General features: G+C 47.1%; 1 protein-coding gene across 1 annotated transcript in view; it reads left to right on the top strand.

Annotated features, from left to right (window-relative positions):
- Nucleotides 1-21,908, top strand: part of ACSBG1 (acyl-CoA synthetase bubblegum family member 1) — a 49,666-nt gene that overhangs the window by 2,750 nt on the left and 25,008 nt on the right. Inside the window, exon 2 of the mRNA XM_061181847.1 lies at nucleotides 19,858-19,958. Within this exon, the coding sequence (XP_061037830.1) occupies nucleotides 19,858-19,958 (101 nt within the window). The remainder of the gene's footprint in view (nucleotides 1-19,857; nucleotides 19,959-21,908) is intronic.

Genomic DNA, 21,908 nt, shown 5'->3' with positions numbered 1-21,908 from the left:
TCTGGCAGCAGTGAATACAGGCTGGAGTTGGGAGGCAGACGCCAGGAGAAGGGAGCCTGCAGAGTCAAGCCTGGCCCAGGGAAGGATGGTGAACTCTGAACTGACCATATTCCCCCTGGGCTCCCAGCTGCCTCTCCCAGCCCTGCCTGCTCAAAGACTGGGTGCCGAGAGGAGTTCCCTCAGAGCCAGGACTGTGGGGCAGGCACAGGAGGCTGCTGCAAGCCCTGTGAAGAAGGCTGTTCTCACTGATAAAGCTTTCCAAGGATGATAGGGAGTGAGCTCCCCATCTCTGGGGTGTGCAAGCCTGGGAGGAACAAACCTAATGCAAATGCTATGGAAATGATACAGGCATCCTTAAGAATATGGAATATCCAGGGCCTTCTAGTTTTCCCAACTTCCTCCCCCTCACTTCCCCATAATATGAGAAATGGTTATCGTAGAGTTGCCTTTTCCCTCTTATTTTGGTATCTTTATTATCTATCTGTTTTCATAAGTATACATTCATCTATTCAAAATTATTTATTGTTGAATATGTCAGGTACTATGCTAAGAGAATATCATAGAAAACAAAACAAGCCCCTAACTTAAGGAATTAACATACTTGCAGCAGAAGACAGACATGAACAAATAATTATATAATTACCTATTTTTTTTTTTTTTGTAAATTTATTTATTTTTGGCTGCTTTGATTCTTCATTGCTGCGTGTGGGCTTTCTCTAGTTGCATCAAGCGGGGGCTACTCTTCGTTGTGGTGCGCGGGCTTCTCATTGCGGTGGCTTCTCTTGTTGCAGAGCATGGGCTCTAGGCGTGCAGGCTTCAGTAGTTGTGGCACGCAGGCTCAGTAGTTGTGGCTTGCAGGCTCTAGAGCGCAGGCTCAGTAGTTGTGGCGCATGGGCTTAGTTGGTCTGCGGCATGTGGGATCTTCCCAGACCAGGGCTTGTACCCGTGTCCCCTGCATTGGCAGGCCGATTCTTAACCACTGCACCACCAGGGAAGTCCCAATAATTATACAATTACTTATTAAACTATAAGTGCAAAAGGTGCAATGAAAGAATTAAGGGGAAAAAGGAGGGAATGTGGTCGTTGCCACTGAATTGCATACTTAAAAATTATTAAAATGGAAAATGTTTAATTTCTTAAGGTCTGACTCGGAGGTTGGTGAAGTCTTCCTTGGGAAAAGTAACTTTTAAGCTGAGACCTGAAAGAGGAGTAGGAGTTGGTAGGGAAAGATCTTTCTAAGAAAAGGGCATAGCACGTGCAAAGGCCCTGAGGTGGGAAGGAGCTTGTAGCATTTGAGAAACTAAAAGACCAGTCGGCACAGGACAGAGGACGTGGGAGTATATTATAAGTACCACAGGAAGGCAAGGTCAAGAGTCCCAGGATAAAGGGCAGGGCACATCCCAGAAGTCAGAATCCCTGGGGCAAAGTAACCCTGGGCGTAGACCTCTTTTTTTTTTTTTTTAAACTATTATTTATTTATTTTATTTTATTTATTTGGCTGCATTGGGTCTTAGCTGCGGCATGCGGGATCTTCTCTGTGGCACGTGGGATCTTTTGTAGCGACTCCGCGTTGCGGTGTGTGGGCTTCTCTCTAGTTGTGGTGCTGACCGTGCGAGCTCAGTAGTTGTGGTGCGCGTGCTCTCTAGCTGTGGTTGGCTGGCTCCGGAGTGCGTGGGCGGGCTTCTCTCTAGTTGTGGCACACGGGCTCCAGAGCATGTGGGCTCAGTAGTTGCGGCGCCTGGGCTTAGTTGCCCCGTGGCATGTGGGAACTTAGTTCCCCAACCAGGAATAGAACCCGTGTCCCCTGCATTGGAAGGTGGATTCTTAACCACTGGACCACCAGGGAAGTCCCGGTCCTAGACATCTGAATACAGGTCTGGATGCTTTCAGGATGCAGGTGAGCCCAGGCCAGCACTGAGTTCCTGCAGGGGCTGTAGAGTCACTGGCTGGGGTCAGTAGAGCCCAAGCTGGCCTGGAGTCAGAACGCTGGGCCGGAAGCTGACTCACTCTGTCCCTAGGCAAGTCCCTGAATGGTAGACTCTCAGGCCAGTGGGGTTTTTTTAGGTCACTGAGTCTAACACACTCTGTCACAACATTCACATATTGTCAACCTACCCTGACTTGAATACCTCCAGGGATGAGGAACTCACTACTTATCTCTTTGTCCTGCAAAAGACATGGGCAGTGGTAGTGGGAGAAAGTCCTATATCACCCTGGGTTCTATGAGTGCCCCCTGGGTCCTGGCTCTAGCCCTCCTCCCCAGGCAGCCCTGGCTCCTTGCAAAGGAGCCTGTGAGGAACATTTAAAGTCAGGGCTGGGAAGGTGCTTTGGAAACTGCAAAGGTCGCAACCTTGTGAAGGACATCTAGGACCTAGCTTGGACTCTAGCCCCAAGCAACTGTAAAATAAGAATTTACATCTGCAAAATATAATAGGTTGTGTGTAAGCAAAATTTTCATATAGTGAAATGTACAGATATGAGTATAATTTGATGACTTTTGACAAAAAGTACATACCCCTGTAATCAACAACTCAGTAGAAATATAGAACATTTTCATCAGCCCAGAATGTCCTCTCTGCTCCCTTCTAGTCAACTCTCACCCCTATTTGTCCTTAAGCAAACCAGTTTTGAACAGCCACTGTTCTCTGGCTGTTCTTGAACATCGTATAAATGGAATCACACAGTATGTACTTTTCTATGTCTGGCTCCTTTCACTCATCATGATGTTTGCACGATTCCTCCATGTTGTGAAGTGTTTCAGTAGTTCATTCTTTTGTACTGTTGAGTAGAATGCCGCCGTGTGGCTAGACAACGATTTGTTTGTCCATTCTCCTGTTGAGGGCATTTGAGTTGTTTCCAGTTTGTGGATTTTATTAATAAAGCTGCTACAAACTTTCTTGTATAAGGTTTTTTGTGGACATATATATTCATTTCCTTGGAGAAGACCCTAGAAATACAACTGTTGTACCAAAAGATAGGTATATGTTTAAAGAAGCCACCAGAAGTTTTCCAAAGTGGTCATGCCATCACCGAGAGCAGTTTCTGTTGCTCCAAATCTTTGTCAACACTAAATATTGTTAGTCTTTTAAATTTTAGCTATTCTGGTGGGTGAATAGTGGTATCTCATTGTGGTTTTAATTTCCCTGATAATGATGTTGAGCTTATTTTCATGTGCTTATTGGCCATTTCTATATCTTCTTTTGTGAAGTGTCTATCCAGATCTTTAGACCATTTTATAATTGTGTTCTTAATCCTTTTATTATTGATTTGCAGAGATTTCTCTGTATATTCTGGATATCAGTCACTAACTAGATACTTGTATGGAAAATATTATCTCCCAGTTTGTGGCTTATCTTCATTTCCTTAATGGTGTCTTTTGATGAGCAAACATCTTTTTATTTGATAAATCTAATTTATCTAAGTATTTCTTTTATGGTTAGTGCTTTTGCATCCTCTCTAAGAAATCTTGGCCTGTACTAAGGTCATAAAGATACTTTTTTCTATGTGTTCTACTAGAAGCTTTAGCCTGTACATTTAGGCCTATGATCCATTTCAAATTAATATTTTCTTTTTTCCCACATTTTTATCCAGTTATTCAAGTGCCATTTGTTGAAAATGATTTTTTTTTCAGTATTAAATTGCTGTGACTCCTTTGTTAAAAAAAAAAAAGTCAACTGTCCATATGTATGGGCCTATTTCTGGATTTCCTTCCATTGAACTATTTTTCTATATTTATGTCAACACACACTGTCTTCATTACTATATCTTTATATTAAGTCTTGAATCAGGTAGTGTTGGTCCTCCAACTTTGTTCTTTTTTTTTTTTTCAAGATTGTTTTGGCTATCCTGGGTGCAGTAGGCAGCCTCTAAGATGCTCCTCAATGATTCTTACCTTCTGGATTCTTGTGTAATCCCTTACCCTTGAATGTGGGCCAACCTAGTAACTCATTTCTAAGAAGTAGAATATGGCAAAAGTGATGGAATTTCACTTCAGAGATTTGGTTACAAAAAGACCATGACTTCATTTTTACTGCTCTCCCTCATTTTCTTACTTGCTTGCTCTGAGGGAGAGGCCCAGGTGGCAAGGGCCTGAGGGAACCCTCTGGTCAACAACCAGTAAGGATTTGAGACCCTCAGCCCAACAACCTGCAAGGAACTTAATTCTGCCAACAATCCCATGAGTGAGCTTGGAAGCAGATCCTCTCCCATTTGAACCTTCAGATGAGAACACAGCCCTGGCTGACAGTTTGATGACAACATCACAAGAGATTTTGAGCCAGAGGCACTCAGTTAAGCCACACCTAGATGTCTAACCCACAGAAACTGTAAGATAATAAATGTTTGTTTTTTAAGTCACTACGTTTTGGGATACTTGTTATGGAATAATAGGTTACTAACATAATAGTTCCTTTGTATTTCCATGCAAAATTTAGAATTATCTTGTCAGTCACAACAAAAAGACTGCTGGAATTTTGACTGAGAATGAACTGAATCTATATTTCAAGTTGGGGAGAATATCCTGATCAATGAACATGGTATGTATTTCCATTTACTTAGGTCTTTGATTTCTCTCAACTATGATTTGTAGTTTTCAGTTGTAGATGTCTTACACATGTTTTCCTATATTTGTTCCTAAGAATTGTATGGGTTTTGATACTATGTAAATTGTATTTTAAAGTTAATTTTCTAATCATTTGTTATTTATATAAAAATACAATTGATTTTTAAAAAATTGACCGGGGCTTCCCTGGTGGCGCAGTGGTTGAGATCTACCTGCCAATGCAGGAGACACGGGTTCGAGCCCTGGTCTGGGAAGATCCCACATGCCGCGGAGCAACTGGGCCCGTGAGCCACAATTACTGAGCCTGTGCATCTGGAGCCTGTGCTCCGCAACAAGAGAGGCCGCGATAGTTGAGAGGCCCGCACACCGTGATGAAGAGTGGCCCCCGCTTGCCACAACTAGAGAAAGCCCTCGCACAGAAACGAAGACCCAACACAGCCATAAATAAATAAAAATAAATAAATTAAAAAAAAAATTGACCTTGTATCCTGTGATATTACTAAATTAATTTATTAGTTCTAGTGTTTCTTTTTATAGATCCCCTAGGATTTTTTATATATATAATTTTGTTATCTATTTTAAAAGATAGTTTTACTTCTTTTACTTCCAATCATTTTGCCTTTTAATTTTTTTTTTTTGCCTTATGGCACAGGCTAGGACCTCCAATATAATGCTGAATAGAGGTAGTAAGAGTGGGCATCCTTGTCTTGTTTCTAATATATTTAGCATTTCCACTGATCTTCATTCCTTCTTGTAGATCCATGTTTTCATCTGGTGTAATTCCTATCAGCCTGAATAAATCCCTATAGCATGTCTTGTAGTAAAAGTGTCCTAGTTAATCTCTTGCTGCTTAACAAATCACTCAAAACTGTGGTGCCTCAAACCAACAACAATCATTTATTATCTCTCATGGTTTCTATGGGTCAGTAATTCAGGAGCAACTTAGTTAAGTGGTTCCAGTTCAGGGTCTCTCATGAGGTTACAGCCAAGATGTCAGCCAGAGTAATACTCATCTGGAATTGGAAGACCCTCTTTCAAGCTCACTTATAAGGTCGTTGGTAGACCTCTGTTCCTCATTGGCTGTGTTAGTTTCCTGTTGCCACTTTAACAAATTACCACAAGCTTGGTGGTTTAAGACAGAAATTTATTCTTTCACAGTTCTGGAGGCCAGAAGTCTGAAATCAGTTTCACAGGGCTAAAATCAAGGTGTCAGCAGGGCTGTGCTCCCTCCAGAGGCTCTAGGAGAGAATCCGTTCTTGGCCTCTTCCATCTCCTGGAGGCTACCCACATCCACCCTTGGCTTGTGGTCGCACCACTCCAATCTCTGCCTCTGTGGTCACATTGCCTTCTCTTCTGTGTGTGTGTCAAATCTCCCTCTGCCTCCCTCATGTAAGGATACAAGTGAGTGCATTTAATGCCCGCCTGGATAATCCAGGATAATGTCCCTGTCTCAAGATCCTTAATTTAATCACATCTGCAAAATCCTTTTTTAGGGGGCGGGGAAGGGAGGCATGTAAAGGCATGTAAGGTAATATTCAGTTTCCAGAGATTAGGAGATGAATATTTGCGGGAGGGTGGGGCATTTTTCAACTTACTACATTGGTGTTGCCCAGAGACTTTAGATTTGCCAGTGGACCTCTCTATAGGCTGCTTAAGTGTCTTCTTGACATGACAGCTGGTGGCTGGGCCCAGGGCCGTCTCAAAGTCTTCTTTACTCATATGTCTGATGCCTGAGGTGGTAAGACTCAATAAGCTGGGATTGGGAACAGCTGGGGAGCCTCAGTATCTCTCTCTCTCTCTATTTCTATGTGACTTCTTCACATAGTCTCCTTCATGGTGGCTTCAAGGTATCCAGATTTCTGACATGGTGGGTCAGGGATCCAAAAAGCTGACTCCTGAGAGAGTCAGGTGAAAACCATATCACCTTTTATGATCTAGCCTTGGAAATTACATAGTGTCACTTCTACTACATTGTATTTGTTAGAAGTTGGTCATTAAGGCCATCCCATATTCAAGGAGAAGAGAATAAAACTCAGCCTATTGATGGGAAGAGTGTAAAGAATTTGCAGACACGATTTCAGACCATCACAGAAGTGCGCTGGTAAAAAATCCTCCCATTCTGCATTTAAATGAAATGTCATTATTTCACTTTGTTTTTAATTGAAATATAGTTGATTTACAATGTTGTGTTAGTTTCAGGTGTCCAGCAAAGTGATTCAGTCATATATATATATATAAAAGAATATATATATATATAGATAGATAGATAGATAGATAGATAGATATAGATATATAGATTGTTTTAGATTCTTTTCCATTATACGTTATTGTAAGATATTGAGTATAGTTCTCTGTGCTATACAGTAGGTCCTTGTTGGTTATCCATTTTATATTTGCTTTCATTTTGAAAGATGTTTTTTGAAAGATATTTGATGTTGTCTCACAGGTAACTGAGGCTCTGTTCATTTTTTTTAATATAACAGCTTTATTGAGACATAAATTATATGCCATAAAATTTACCCATTTAAAGTATAAAATCCAGTGGTTTTTAGTATATTCCCAGAGTTGTGCAAACATCACCACAGTCCATTTTATTTTATTATTATTTTTTGTGGCTGTGCTGTGCGGCATGTGGGATCTTAGTTCCCTGACCAGGGATGAACCCGTGTCCCTTGAAGTGGAAGCACTGAGTCTCCGAGTCTTAATCACTGGACCTCCAGGGAATTCCCCACAGTCCATTTTAAAATATTTTCATTACCCCAAAAGAAACCCTAGACCCATTAGCAGTCACTCTCCATTTCCCCTCAAGCCTCCAGCCCTAGGCAACCACTAATCTGCTTTTTGTCTCTATAGATTTGCTTATTCTAGACCTCTCACTTAAATGAACTGATATATCATCTATTGTGAATGGCTTCTTTCACTTAGCATGATATTTTTATGATTCATCCGTGTCATATCATGTATCAGTACTTCATTCCTTTTATGGCCAAATAATGTTCCAGTGTATGGACATGCCACATTTTGTTTACCCAGTCATCGGTTGATGGACATTTGAGTTTTCATTTTCTGGCTATTATGAATAATGCTCCAATGAACATTTATGTACAAGTTTTTGTATGGACATATGTTTTAATTTCTTTTGGGTATAAAGCTAGAAGTGGAATTGTTTGGTCATATAATAACTCTATGTATAACCTTTTGAGGAACTAGCAGACTGTTTTCCAAAGCAGCTGCATTACCACCAGCAGTGTACAAGAGTTCCAATTTCTCCACATCCTCACCAACACTGTTAGTGTCTGTATTTTATAAACAGCCATTCCAGCGGGTATGAAGTGTTATCTCATTCTGGTTTTGATTTGCACTTCCTGATAGCTGATGATGTTGAACATCCTTTAATGGGCTTGTTGTCCATTTGTATATCTTCTTTGGGGAAATGCCTATTCAAATCCTTGCCCAGTTTTAATTGGGTTATTTTTCTTTTTTCTTTCCTTTCTTGTTGTTGTTGAATTGTTAGAGTTCTTTATATATTCTATACAGTTCTCTTATCAGATAAATGATTTGCAAATATTTCCTTCCATTCTGTGGGTTATCTTTTCACCTTCTTGATGGTGTCCTTTGAAGCACAAAGAGGTTTAATCTTGATGTAGTCCAATTTACCTGTTTTTGTTTTGTTGCTTGTACTTTTGGTGTCATAGCTAAGAAGGCTTTACCTAACTGAAGTCCACCTCCGCGCTTTCACTACCCAGGGTGTGGGTTCCATAGCTGGTCAGGCAACTAAGATCCCACAAGCCATGTGGCGTGGCCAGAAAAAACCCAAAAAACAAAAAATTAACAACTTAAGTCCACATAGATTTTCTTCTAATATTTTTACAGTTTAAGCTCTTACATTTTGGTCTTTGATACATTTTGAATTAATTTTTTGTGTATGGTATGAGGAAAGGGTCCAACTTTGTTCTTTTGCATGTGGATATTGAGTTGTCCCAGCACCATTTGTTGATTTGTACCATTTGTTGAAAAGTATACTTTCTGCATTGAATTGTCATGGCACCCTTGTTGAAAATCAATTGACTATAAATGTGAAGGTGGATTTCTGAATTCTATATTCCATTCCATTCATCTATATGTCTATCCTATGCCAGTATCACTTTGTCCTGATTACTGTAGTGTAGGTTTATAGTATGTTTTGAAATCAAGAAGTGTGATCCTCCAACTTCGGTCTTTTTCAAGATTGTTTTATCTATCCTGGGTCTTTTGAAGTTTCATAGTAATTTTAGACCAGTTTGTTAATTTCTGCCAAAATGCCAGCTAAGATTTTGATAGAGATTATGTTGACCTGTAGATCAATTTGGCTATCTTTTTTTTTTTTAGTTTTTTTTTAAATTTATTTATTTTATTTATTTATCCCTGGCTGCGTTGGGTCTTCGTTGCTGCGCGTGGGCCTTCTCCAGTTGCAGTGAGCGGGGGCTACTCTTCATTGCAGTGCATGAGCCTCTCATTGCAATGTCTTCTCTTGTTGCAAAGCACAGTCTCTAGGCGCGTGGGCTTCAGTAGTTGCGGCGCTTGGTCTCAGTAGTTGTGGTTCGTGGGCTCTAGAGCACAGGCTCAGTAGTTGTGGCACACGGGCTTAGCTGCTCTGCAGCATGTGGGATCCTCCCGGACCAGAGCTCAAACACGCATCCCCTGCATCGGCAGGCAGATTCCCAACAACTGCACCACCAGGGAATACCCAATTTGGCTATCTTAACAATATTTTTATTGCCATTTTAACAATATTAAGTCTCTTGATCTTGAGATGCCTTTGCATTTGCTTAGCTCTTTGTTAATTTCTTTCAACAATGTTTCATTCTGCTCAATTAAAAAATCTTTTTTCTCTCTAGTATTTGGATTAAATAATTTCTATTATTCTGTCTTCATGTGTATGAACTTTTTTTGGGGGGGGTAGTTTCCAATCTGCTGTTAAGCTCATCTGGTGAATTTTTCATTTCAGAGATTGTACTTTTCTTATACTATTTTTATGTTGCGATTCTCCATCTGTTCATCAGTTATCATTTTTTCTTTAAATTATCAAACGTGTTAGTAGCTGTTTTAAAGTCTTTGTATATTTATTCTAACATCTGTGTCATACCTGAGTATGTTTCTATTGGCTGTTTTTTTCCCCTTGATTTTGGCTCACATTTCCTGCTTTTTCAGATGTCTGATCATTTTTTGTTATATGTTGGATACTATGATGATATGTCAGGAGTATGCTGATTTGAAGAATTTAAAAATACATGTGCATCAAACTAGTGTCTCAGCCACAATGCTCTGCCTTTCTGAGTCAGTTGCTCCTAAGAAAACCCATGTTGCTGAAGTGTGTGGAGAGGGATAAGGAGCTTCAGAGAGCCTCACCCAATTTTAGGCAGAGCATATGGTGGTTCAGAACATAAAATCTGGAATCAGATTGCCTGGATTTGAATCCCAACTATTCCAATTACAAGCTGTATGACCTTCAGCAAGTTACTTCATCTCTTTGTCCTTCCATTTCCAATTAAATGGGGGATTCTAATTTAGTACCTACTTTATAAGATTGTTGAGCTAAGTAAATGAGTTAACACGTGTGACGCAATTGGAACAGCACCTGGCACATACTAATTGCTCAGTAAATGTTAGTTCTCACTTTTAAAAACGTGAAACCATGTTCCCCTAAAAGACCAGGCTCCCACAGCTCTGTGCCTCCACCTCATGATGCCCTTGCCTGCCATGCTCACAGATACCTCTCCTGTATACAGGCCATGTACGTGCCTCTCTCCTTCACCCTCCTCTTTAGACTGTGGGCTCCTGTAGGTCAGGGACCAAGTCTGGGAGCCAACATTCATATGCTGCAGGGACATGACACCCCTGTTGGTAGAAGTCTAACTCCCAGCTTTGCCCCCAACCTGACACCATGAAGTTCCTCTGGCCGAGGAATGGGCAGTATTCTTCCTTCCTCTCCTCTCCTTAGTAGAAACATGGAAAACCACCTATCATCAGAGCTGGGACTTAGAGACTATCCCTTCCACCCCTTCATTTTATAGCTGGAGTAACTGAAGTCCTAACAGGAGAAGTGTGCCCAAAGTCAAACTCGTGGTACTTCAAATAAAAATGGCAAGTGATGGGAGATGGCAATTTTCTAGGAGTCTTTGCTTTGTGTTGGAATTATGTCAACTCCAAGCTTCATACTGCTCTCCCAATGATGATTCAAAACACCAATTGACAGTTATCTGTGTCTGTCATCAATACAACATAAGAAAATGGTTTGATGGTTTAAACCTTGCCTATATACAAAATTTTTCAAAATTTTGGAGGAAGGGTGTAAAGAAGGGTCTAATGATGAATGATCGGAAGCACGAGTTTAGAGGACCATGGGATGCCCACCTTTCTATACCTCCCGCCCTTTTGCCCCTGCCCCACCCACTCGAATCACCCAGTAGACCTGAGACTATTGAGGTATAGCCTGTTGGTTAAGAGCATAAACACTGAAGCCCACTTGCCCAAATTTGCATCCTAGTCTGCTAACTGAAAGACCTTGAGCAAGTTACATAATCTCCTTGTACTTCAGTTTCCTCATCTGTAAAGTGGGGATAGTGATAGGAATTACCTTACGGGGCTGTTGTGAGGATTAAATGTGTTAATATATGTGTAAGGTGCACAGAACATTGCCTGGCACACAGTTAGTGCTGCATACCTGTTAGCTATTAGCCATTACTATCATTATTCTTGCCTTGTTTTACCCCGGCTCCTCAGGCCTGGGAGCCTAGTAACACCCAACCTCGTAGCCTTGTCTCTGCCTGGTGCAGCAGAATTCCAGCTCAGGCCCCCAAATCACCAGTCATAGACAGAAAACTGGAAGGCCCTCTGTCTGTGACTTATCTGAGGAAACTGAGTCCCAGAGAGGACCAGGGACTTGCCCAAGTTTACCCAACTAAGGTAGAACCTGGGCTAGAATCCAGATGTCCCAGTGCCCAGGGACCTGTCTTGGGCATGGCCAGACTCCTTCCAGGCTTTGCAGGGGAGCTCAGTGTGACTGTGCAGACTGTGTAATTAGCTAGACAGGGTTAAACACTGAGCCACTGCCAAATGGGTTAGAAGTCAGCTGGCTGGCGCGACGGCCCCACCCCCGTGGATGGTGGGAGCCAAGGTGAAGCTGGGACTAGCCTTTGGACTCTCAGCAAACACTCTGCTGTTGGGCCCTTAGACTGTGGGCTCAGTCACAGTCAAGGGCCCCTGAGTGCCTGCCCCAAATATGTTCCTTCTGGTGGATCTGGGGGGATATGTCTTAGACCACCCTTGCCCTGTCCTCACCCTTTCCAAGAGACCATGGATCCCCAAAAGATCTCTGCATTGGCCAAGGTCCCCCTGTGAGCTGGGGGACCAAGGCCAGGGACGGTCCACAGCCTGAGTCTATGACCAGGGCCCTGTATCCTTTTCTGTCTGCACCAGCCACCCCTGCTGCACCATTGCCTGTGACGCTTGCCCTCTGCCTCTCATAAAATAAACCTTCACCCCTATCCAACTTTCTCCCTTTAATTTCACTGTACTCCCTACCCCAGCCTGGGTCTGGTGACCCCACAGTGACCTTGAATGCATCTTTGTTTATTGACTGTCAGTCCCATCATCTCTAAGCCTTCGAGGCAGGGACCAGGCTCACTGGGCTCACCTCTGCCCCCAGGCCCCCTGCAATGTCTGCAGAGGAGGCACTCAGTCAATAATCATAGTAGGAAGGAGGAGCCTCAGGGAGCCGTCAGTCATGGGGCAGGAAGAGATCATTTCCGGCTCTGAGAATATGGGCTTAAGATTTTTATCTCATGGTAGACAATTATGTTTTAAAAAGTAACACCCAGACTCTAAATGTTAAGTGCTCTGGGATGGGCTCAGCCAGGGCAGCTCCAGGAAGAAACATGAGAGCTGGGGGTCCCTCCCAGAGGGCTTCCGGGAGGAGGAAGGGTCTGAAGAACAGTTGGAAGCTTCTGCCAGGGGGAGGCAACCTTGTGGCTTTTGAGAGGGGATAGAAAGGGAAGATGACATATTTCCCAAGCCCTCCTGCCTAGAATAAGCCCATTTGCCCAGCCTCCTCATCAGTTTGGAAACTCTACATCCAGAGTGGTTGTCGAGCTGCCTGGGAGGGGCTGAGGGATCTGGGCATATGTTCCTGCTAGCCCCCCGAAGTGAGGACATTTCTCCCGCCATCCCCACCCACATCAACCCCCAGTGCCAACTCCAATCATCAACAACAATGCTCTGTCCTCACTAGGAAAGCAGGAGGAGGAGGAGAAGAGGGGCAGCCCGTATTCTCTTCAGGAAAGAGGAAGAGTCCACATTCCCTTCTGGGGTTCACTGGGTTGGTTGTTAATATAGCATGGGCTTCCAAAGCCCCCTGGGTGCCCTGAAACTGCAAGAGAGCATCTGGAAGCATTGATGGCGGGGCAAGGGGAGGGCTTCTAGCAGGTTCTCAAAGGGCTCATAACTCATGGGAGGCTCAGGACCAACACCCCGGACCCAAATTGTCAGGGTGCCCTGAGGTGGCAGTGGGCAAGGATCACTGAGGAAAAAGGCCATTAAGAAACTGGAATTTGGGGCTTCCCTGGTGGCGCAGTGGTTAAGAATCCGCCTGCCAATACAGGGGACACGGGTTCGAGCTCTGGTCCGGAAAGATCCCACATGCCGCAGAGCAACTAAGCCCGTGCACCACAACTACTGAGCCTGAGCTCTAGAGCCTGCGAGCCACAGCTACTGAGCCCGTGGGCTACAACTACTGAAGCCCGTGTGCCTAGAGCCCGTGAACCGCAACGAAGAGTAGCTCCCGCTCCCGCAACTAGAGAAAGCCCATGTGCCCCAAGGAAGACCTAACGCAGCCAAAAATAAATAAATAAAATAAATAAATTTATAAAAAATAAAATAAAATAAAATAAACTGGAATTTGGGACTTCCCTGGTGGTCCAGTGGTTAAGACTCCACGTTTCCAATGCAAGGGGCACAGGTTCAATCCCTGGTTGCGGAACTAAGATCTCACGTGCCACGCAGCGCAGCCAAAAAACAAACAAAGAAACTAGAATTTGAAAGGGCAGAATTCTCTTGAAGTTGGTGTGCTGGTAGTGACATGCCAGCTTAGTGTAGCAATCTGGAAGTCATCTGCCATCTGACTGGGTGGAGGGCCTTGGAATAACTCCTGCCCCATCCTGCTGCTATGCCCTGACCCTTAGCCTTCAAATTAGGACTTAAGTTCCCCCTAACACCCAGTGGGACTGCCCCCATTTTTTTACTTCCTCCAATCCCCACTCACCACAAGGCAGTTGGCAGGTGAAAACTAAGGTGGGGAGGTAACTCTGGGGTGCTGGGAGGGGGAGGCGAAACAGCACAGTGATTGGGAGGGAGGTTTCTAGAGAGCATGGCCCAGGTTTTAGAAGATGCGGGTTTACTACCACAAACCTGAGAGTCTCTGGAATGAGGTGGCAGTGGAGGGGGCGTTTGAGGACAGAGGGCAACGTGCAGAGATATTGTTACCATGGAAGAGGGGCTTGCCAGTGGCAATGTGAGATGGAGCTGTTGGCTGAATTTTATGATGCAAATAATGGTTAGATCTAGCTTATGTGGTGTCCTGGTTTCAGGACCAGTTATGGAGACCTGGATTTCAAATGCCATCTCTGCCTCTTGCTGGGTGTGTGACACTGAACAAGTCTAAAACTCTCTGGGCCTCTGTCACCTCACCTGCAAAATGGGACTGTTACTACATTCCACATTAGGTTGTTGGGAGAATGCAAAGAACTAACGCACATAAAGCACTTGGCACAATACGTGCATTTAGCAAAGAAAAGTTAAAAAAAAAAAAAGGTCAAACCTCCTGCCCAGCCCCTGGGGCCCAGGGCTGGCTCCAGGTGGAGGGCCCAGTGGCAGGAACAGTGTCGTCGTGTGGCTCTACCAAGGATGACAGCCAGCACACCCACCTGCACTGGCGTCTAGACCCCTCCCCTGCCTCCCGCCCTCTTTATGTAAGCCTCACAGGTGAGCAGCTAGGACCTGCGCCAGATGGGTCAGAGGTATCTGGGGCCACACCTCACCCGCAGCCCAAGGCAGGATGGGGCGGGTCCCCACTGACGCCCAGCCCCACTGCATCATCACCTGGAACCAGGGGACCCGGAAGCGCTGGCTCCCACACCCACGATGCTTTAGCTGAAGGAGCACAGGGGATGTTGAGCTCTGTGCCTGCCAGCCCCAAGGAGGAAGGTGAGCGCCCTGCAGCAGCCAGACCCTCTTGGCATGCAGTCCTCTCTAAGTCCTCGGTGGGGGTCTTCTGGCTGGGAGTCAGGAATCACAAGAGAGATTTCAGGGGGACTGATCTTTGAGGTGAGACAGGCAGGTCGTGCATACTAAAGAGCAGTGGGGGGCGTGGGGTCCACCGTGCAGGGGAAAGGGGAAGCCAGTGGGAAGCAGCACTGCAGACTAGGTCACTGCTTTGAGAGCTCCAGCCTGTGCAGAAGGACCAGCCTGTGTGGCCAGGACGGTGGGATTTGGAGGAGGCACTGCTCCTCTCCCTACTTGGGGTTTTCAGGATTTGGGAAAGTATTTGGGCAACGCCCGCCATTGAAAACATCTTGTGGCGTATAGGAGTAGGGTTCTCCCTTTGCCCCCAGAGCAGAGAGAGGTGAGAACCAGAACAAGAAACGGGGGTGTGGGGCGGGGCGATTGCCAATAGTGGGCAGGAGTCTTTGCAAAGCAGGAGGCCCGAGAATTTGATGTATTTGCTCATCCTGGTGACCGATTGGCCCTGGGGACTAGAGAGCCCGGAGCCCGAAGGCAGCCGCCTCCTGCAATGCTGCGTTGTTCCTGATGCGATCAGAGCATGTGGGCTTAGGAGGCGGTAAATTGCAGTCAGGTACCGAGGCCGGGAGCCAGGGAGTCATGTCCAGGAAGGAGGGCAGGTGCCCCCTAGCCCAGCCAGGCCGCGAGGTGACTCACGCTGTGTCTCTATTGCAGGGTGGTTTTGTGGTGCTGGACCTCTCTGGGGCTGATGTGGCTCTCTCGGGGAACGCTGGGACAAGCTCTCTGAGGTTCTCGCTCTCTCCCCGGTGAGCTCGCAGGGTGTGGCCACCCCTCGGGGACCATGCCAGAGGCACTCCTGCTCAGGTCTGCCAGCTCCACCCTGAGGACCATGTAAGGAACAAGGATCCCACCCTCTTCCCACCTCCCGGCCCCCACGCTGCCTCCCAGGGAGAGTACCCAGGCTTGGCAGGGTGCCTGGACCCCCAGACTTGGATTGGGACTTTTTACCCTACTTAGTCACCATCCTAATCTCACCAAAGAATTTCCTCCTACTTATTCCCCAAAAGATCCATGAGAGTTCACCAGTAAGGGTGAGAGCTGTGGATGTACTGAGCACTTTACATGTATCCTCTTATCCTCACAACAGCCATAGGATTTAGGCAGAAAACCTAGGCTCAGAGAGGTACAGTGACTTGCCCAAGGTCGTACGGCAAGTAAAGTGACTTGAACAGGCCGACTCTGGTAAATCTCAACGCTCTATTGTTTCAAGAAAGCATTTATTGAACACCTACTGCACACAGAGCAGAGGGTTGATTGGGAAGAAAGAGCCACAGAAATAAAGAGGAGATGGATCCCCATCCATGAGGGGTTCACATGGAAAACAAAGGCTCCCCTCGACTTAACGTGTCACACACATAGTGACAACTTGGGAACAATTAGATCCAACCAACATTTACTGAGCTCCAACTGCATGCCAGAGAGTACTTAGGGACAGAGGTCAGGGTTGAATCAGACATGACCCCTACTCTCAAGGAGCTTCCCAAGCCACGTGTGGCCTTCAAAGCCCAAACCTGAGTGTTTGAGGGCTACAAGGGTGAGAGGTGTTGGGGATAATCCAGGAGGACTTCCTGGAGGAGCTGAAGGAAGCTTTTGGCAGGCTGTGTCTTTAAATGGTTCCCATCAGCTCTTCTGCCAAGATTGGGGGAGAAAGGAGAGTGCAGGCTCTCCCAGACTCCTCTGCCTGCCCCACACACCTCACAATATGTCTGCTCATATATGCCCTTCAAGTGTTTTCTTGCTCCCTGTGCTACTGGGCAGGTGCTGAAGAAGTTTTTGCTTCTGTGAAAGTGAGTAAGGCAAGATGCTCATAGCGTTTGTGTGTGTGTGTGTGTGTGTGTGTGTGTGGAGTGTGAGCTGGGGTTGAGAGCAATTCCTGTCCTCACCAGGGATACTTTTTGGATCTTCCTCTTCCTCTTAGGAATGAGAAAAGCAGAGGCAAGTCAGCCTCCTTGGGCCGTTCTCCCACCATTACTGTCATTCTGCTGCTTAGGAACTTCCGCCTCTGGGACTGAGCCATGGTCTGGAGCGCTGTATTCCAGGAGGAGTCTAAGATTCCAGAATGACAGGGATACTGTGTTAATCACCTTTGACAGGCTCACCGTGTTGACTATAATAGTCGTACCTCACTTGCTGGGGTCATTTACCAGCCACTTGTACCTTCTGGAACAGCAGCAAGAATTAGAAGGGGCCCAAAATGCTTTTGAGGAGTCAAAACTGAAGGGATTGCTCCCCAAATCTCTTTTCTTTGAGGAAAACATTATAAATTCCACTTTGGAAGCCATCTCCTCTGAGTTAACTGAAAATTCTAACAAGCTTGGATATTTTATTTCCTAGTCTGCTACCAAAAAACCCTGTAAAGTAGGAGGGAGGTGAGCTGCTAGAGGCCAGCACAGTGACAGTGGCAAGAAGTGACCACTAGTAATGCAGGTGAGGATTAAAAACTAAAGACGACCACGGCCAACAAAGACGTGTGAGGCAGCAGCCACCTTGGGAAGGGGCAGATGGCCCTCGACGCAATGCAGTTTCGCTCATTTTTGTGTTACAAGCCAGACCTGTAGAGTTTGTTACCAGTATGACCTTGAGTGAAGTGAGCAGGAAAAAGTTATAGGGAGGTCCAGCAAATTCTGTTTCAGATGATGGACAAGGATACCCTCCCCCTAAGGGGACTAAATCTTGAAGGTTCAAACCAAGAGGAAGAGCATACTTTACTCATTTGGATAATTAGGTGGATTTTTTAAAAAATTTATTTATTTTATTTTTGGCTGCATTGGGTCTTCGTTGCTGCGCGGGCTTTCTCTAGTTGTGGCGAGCAGGGGCTACTCTTTCTTGCGGTGTGCGGGCTTCTCATTGCAGTGGCTTCTCTTGTTGCAGAGCACGGGCTCTAGGCATGCGCGCTTCAGTAGTTGTGGCACATGGGCTCAGTAGTTGTGGCTCGCGGCTCTAGAGCGCAGGCTCAGTAGTTGTGGCGCACAGGCTTAGTTGCTCCGCAGCATGTGGGATCTTCCTGGATCAGGGCTCGAACCCGTGTCCCCTGCATTGGCAAGCGGATTCTTAACCACTGCGCCACCAGGGAAACCCGTTTAGCTATTTTAAAACCAGAACCAGTTTACGCAAATTTTATTAGGTGGCAGAAATGCTGCCTGTACCTTTTGATGGTGAGGATTTAAAAACAGGCTTGTTTGTGAGGAAGCAGTTAAGATGGTGGGAGATTACAGCCAGTGATCTCCCCGGCTAATTTGGGGGTAGCTGCCCACAGCTGGTGTTTTCAAAAACTGATTGGCTTTAAACACTGGGTTTACCCTGTGGGCAGCCCTATCTTCTGAGGACAGGGGCCGAGATAGAGCATGAATGTTACACCAAGTTCACAGTCCTCCCCTGGACTCTCAGTGTGGGACCCTCAGCCTAGTTATGTGCGTGTCCCCCCATTTGCCCTGTAATTGTCTGAGCCCAGAGCTCAGGAGCCATTTGATAACATTATAGTCTTCTTTGTCCCAAGGTGGAGGCAGCTTTTACTCAACAACCCAAGAGAGTAATGGCAGTAACCGATGATCCAAAGTCAGCAGGACAAGTCCCACGGTGTTCAGAACCCTCTGTTTCCCTCTGCCTGGCACAGCAGGCCTCACCCCAGAAGCATGCTTTGTCATCTTTTCAGTCCTTCCGGCAGCCTCCCTGGAGCAGGTCACCATAGCAACAGAAGGGCTGCTTCAGCCCCGTGGCCCAGCCTTGTTCACAAAGTTCCCAAGAAGGGGACCAGCTTGGCACCCCACTCATCCCCCTCCTCCTCACTGCCCTCCCTTCATAACCTCATGATGTCTTTTGCTTTAAAACCTATCTCAGGTTCTTAAACAGACTGCCACCAGGTGGGCCTGAATGTGTTTGCAAACTTAATTTGAACCTGCGGTACCAGCAAGGAGTAAGGACGAATGTGAGAAGCAGGTAACTGAGCAAGCTGCCTGGGGACTAGGTAGGGATGGGACCAGCCCCACCCTGACAGACAGGTGGGATTCCCTGGAGCCAGTGTCCTGCCTTCAGGGATGCCAAGACCAGCTGCACAGGTTGCACACTGCACAACTCCAGTAGGCTCTGTTTACGTACCCGATGACTGTGAAAGGTGTCCCCGGAGTTGAATAATCCTGCTTGACCCTGAGGTGTATACTGAACCCCATCTGCTCATCCACCCAGGAGATTGAGGTCTGGCCAGTTGAACCCTGAGGAGGAATCATGTCAAGGAGCAGTGAGGCTGAGTTGATAATGGAGGACCAGTAACCCCGTGGGCTGTGTTGACCAGAAGAGGAGATTCATTGTCCAGAGCCGCCAAGCCTGGGAGGCAAGGGGGATCGGGGCCAGGAGTGAAGACAGATGGCAAGAGCCCCAGATTTCCCTGGTCCCATGCCTGTTCTGTCCATCAGGGAATGGACATAGGGCACACTCACAGACACCGTTGCGGGGGAGAGGGCCTCACTTGGGGGCTTGCTTAGGACTCGTGAGAGCTGTAGGAGTGTCCTCAGCTCCACTCTGAGTTTCTAAGCATGACTATTCCCAAAGCCTGAGGGCTGGTGGTTGTGGAGAGGAAGGGGGTGGGGGCACCTCCCAACCCTCAAAGTTTTCATGCCACTGGAGTGGTGCTCAGAATCCTCCAGTGCCAGACCCCAAGCCTTTCTCTGTCCAGATGGGGACACTTGAGCCCAGAGAGAGGCATGCATTTGCCCAGAGTCTCACAGCAAATCAGAGCAGAGCAGGACTTGATTTTTCTTTCTACTGAGTCCTTAGAACCTGAAGGGAGAGGGTGGCGTGGGGGTGAGGTTAGCTCCTGCAACTACTAAGGTCTTGTCCCCTGACTACCCCGGGAGGCAGAGATGCCAGCATCACCCCCGGGGCTGCTGAGACGTGTTCTGGGCCAGCATCGGGAGCCCAGGCCAGTCTGCCATCTTCTAACAATTGTTTTCCCCCTCCCCTGCCAGCTCCCTGACTGACGGGCACACACTCTCCAAAGAGCCCCTAAGCCATGCTCTCAAGCTCTCATCCCCAGCGAAGGTGAAAGATGCCCAGTTGAATTCTCCAGGTGAGCCAGGTGGGAGGCTACTGGGCAGAGCAGGGTGGTCCAGGGCAGGGATGGAGCTGTGCTGGGTGTGCTGGAGGGGGTTGATGGGACACTAACAAAGCAAGCCAGGGGACCCACACAGGACAGAACTTTGGGGGACGGGGCAGGCGGAAATCCTGCTGATCTCCATGCCCCAGGGGCCCCACCACACCCCTTCCCTCTTTGCCGCCATCAGGGCCAAGCTTGATGGAAGGAAGTGGGAGGAAGTTTTTTTCTTCAAGAAGTTTGGGAAGGAGAGAGGTCAGAGGTAGAAAGACAGCTGGGGCCTCATCCAGGGCAAGACGTTGATACCTGGGATATCTCGGCTGGGGTTGCTGAAGGATGGGAGGAGGCCCAGATAAGCAAGGCCTTGGAGAGTCCAAGCTGGTTGACATGGCCCAGGGGCAGGCTGGCTGGCCCGAGCTGGCAGAGTTGTTTTTGGAAGCTTGGAAGGCCACATGCTCTTTTAAGGACGTTCACTTCCAGATAATTGCACCTTGTGAGAGGCAGAGTTATCATTTACCCTGGCGAGTCATCAAAATGATAATAACACAGCTTTTGTTCATTTTTATTGGCTGTACAACAATATTGTAGCAACAACAAACGTTTAAAAAAAAAGCACAAGCAATCGGTGCCTGGCACAGAGGGTCACTGCCTCCCGGGTTCAGTGCCGTCCTTGGGATAGTACACTGTTGCCGTCTTGTCGCTGGTCTGTGTCGCCTCTCAGGTGCTGGTTTTCCCAGTTGTGATTTGCCCAGCTTCAGGCTCCTCAGAGAAGCCAGCTGGTGATCCAGAGGTCACTCCCGCTCCCTTGGGCGTTTGGGTGGGAGCTGGTGGGGGGAGATGACAAGCTGACTGTTGAACTGCTTGTGTATTTTGTAGAATGTTCTTCGATGTGGGTACATCCGGGGTCTTCCTCGTGGCTAGACAGGGCTTGTGGATTTAGGTGAGTGGGTGGTAGCATTCGAAGTGGGACTAGCTGGGGAGGCCAGTTCCAAGGGTCCCCAAATGGGGCAATACAGAGGCCAGAACCAGGGGCAGGGGGAGGGGGGAGAGGACTGGGGCCTTTGTTCCGAAGACTCTTCCCTCAGAGTTTCTTCTGACTTGGCTTTCCCGGTCAGAGGACAGGCCTGATGTGAGGGCAGGAACAGAGTCGGGACCTCTCTGCTCTGTCACAAGCACTGTCGTGGGCTGGAGGGCAGAAAGCTGGGCCAAGGTCTCCATGCCCATGGTCTGTGAGGAAGCTGAGACGTAAAAGGTGTAACAAGGGGAGACACCAGACCAGGACTTCAGATACCCTGCTCCCCAGGCTGCCTGGTCCCTTGGAGACCAAACGCCAATCCCCTCACTGCGGCGGGGCTCGCTGCTGCCATCAGACAAGCTGCCCCTCTCCCAGGCTGGGTGTCTTGGGGTGGCCTTGGCAGGGATCTGGCCTGAGGTGTGCACTTTCCCGGAGTGGACTCTGCCTCTCTGCTCTTCCTTAGAGATGAAGAGGGACCTGGACCAAGGAAAGGATTGACCGATTTCTGAGGGGAAGGGTTTGAAAGGCACCGAGAGAGCCCAGGAGAGGGGCCAGCTGGGCCCAGGCAACTGCCACACTCTCTTCCCGAGAGCCAGGGCAGCTCACTGACTTGCTGTGTTGCTGCGTCACCTCTGGCAGGTCCCATCAGCTTGCTCAGGCTTTCTTTCCTTGGACTGGATAATTCCTTCTCTGCAGCGCTCAAAGAGCAGCTGTCAGCACCCAGGGACTTCGCACAGCAAAGCCCTGGAGCTCAGAAGTCCTGACTGTGAGTGATGGCATTGGTGTTTTGCAACTCAAGGGGCCAATGTGAGCCAAGTTCAGTGTCCCGTGGAGCATTCCGTGTCGGGAGTGTTTCCAAGGAGGAACAAGTAATCCGAGCCCCTTGGGCCTCAGTTGCTTAATCTTAATTA

Source organism: Eubalaena glacialis, chromosome 2 (genome assembly GCF_028564815.1).
Source record: "Eubalaena glacialis isolate mEubGla1 chromosome 2, mEubGla1.1.hap2.+ XY, whole genome shotgun sequence".
In the NCBI taxonomy this organism is placed as follows: domain Eukaryota; kingdom Metazoa; phylum Chordata; class Mammalia; order Artiodactyla; family Balaenidae; genus Eubalaena; species Eubalaena glacialis.
Note: the sequence above shows the minus strand (reverse complement) of the source record. Positions and strands in the feature narration are given on the sequence as shown.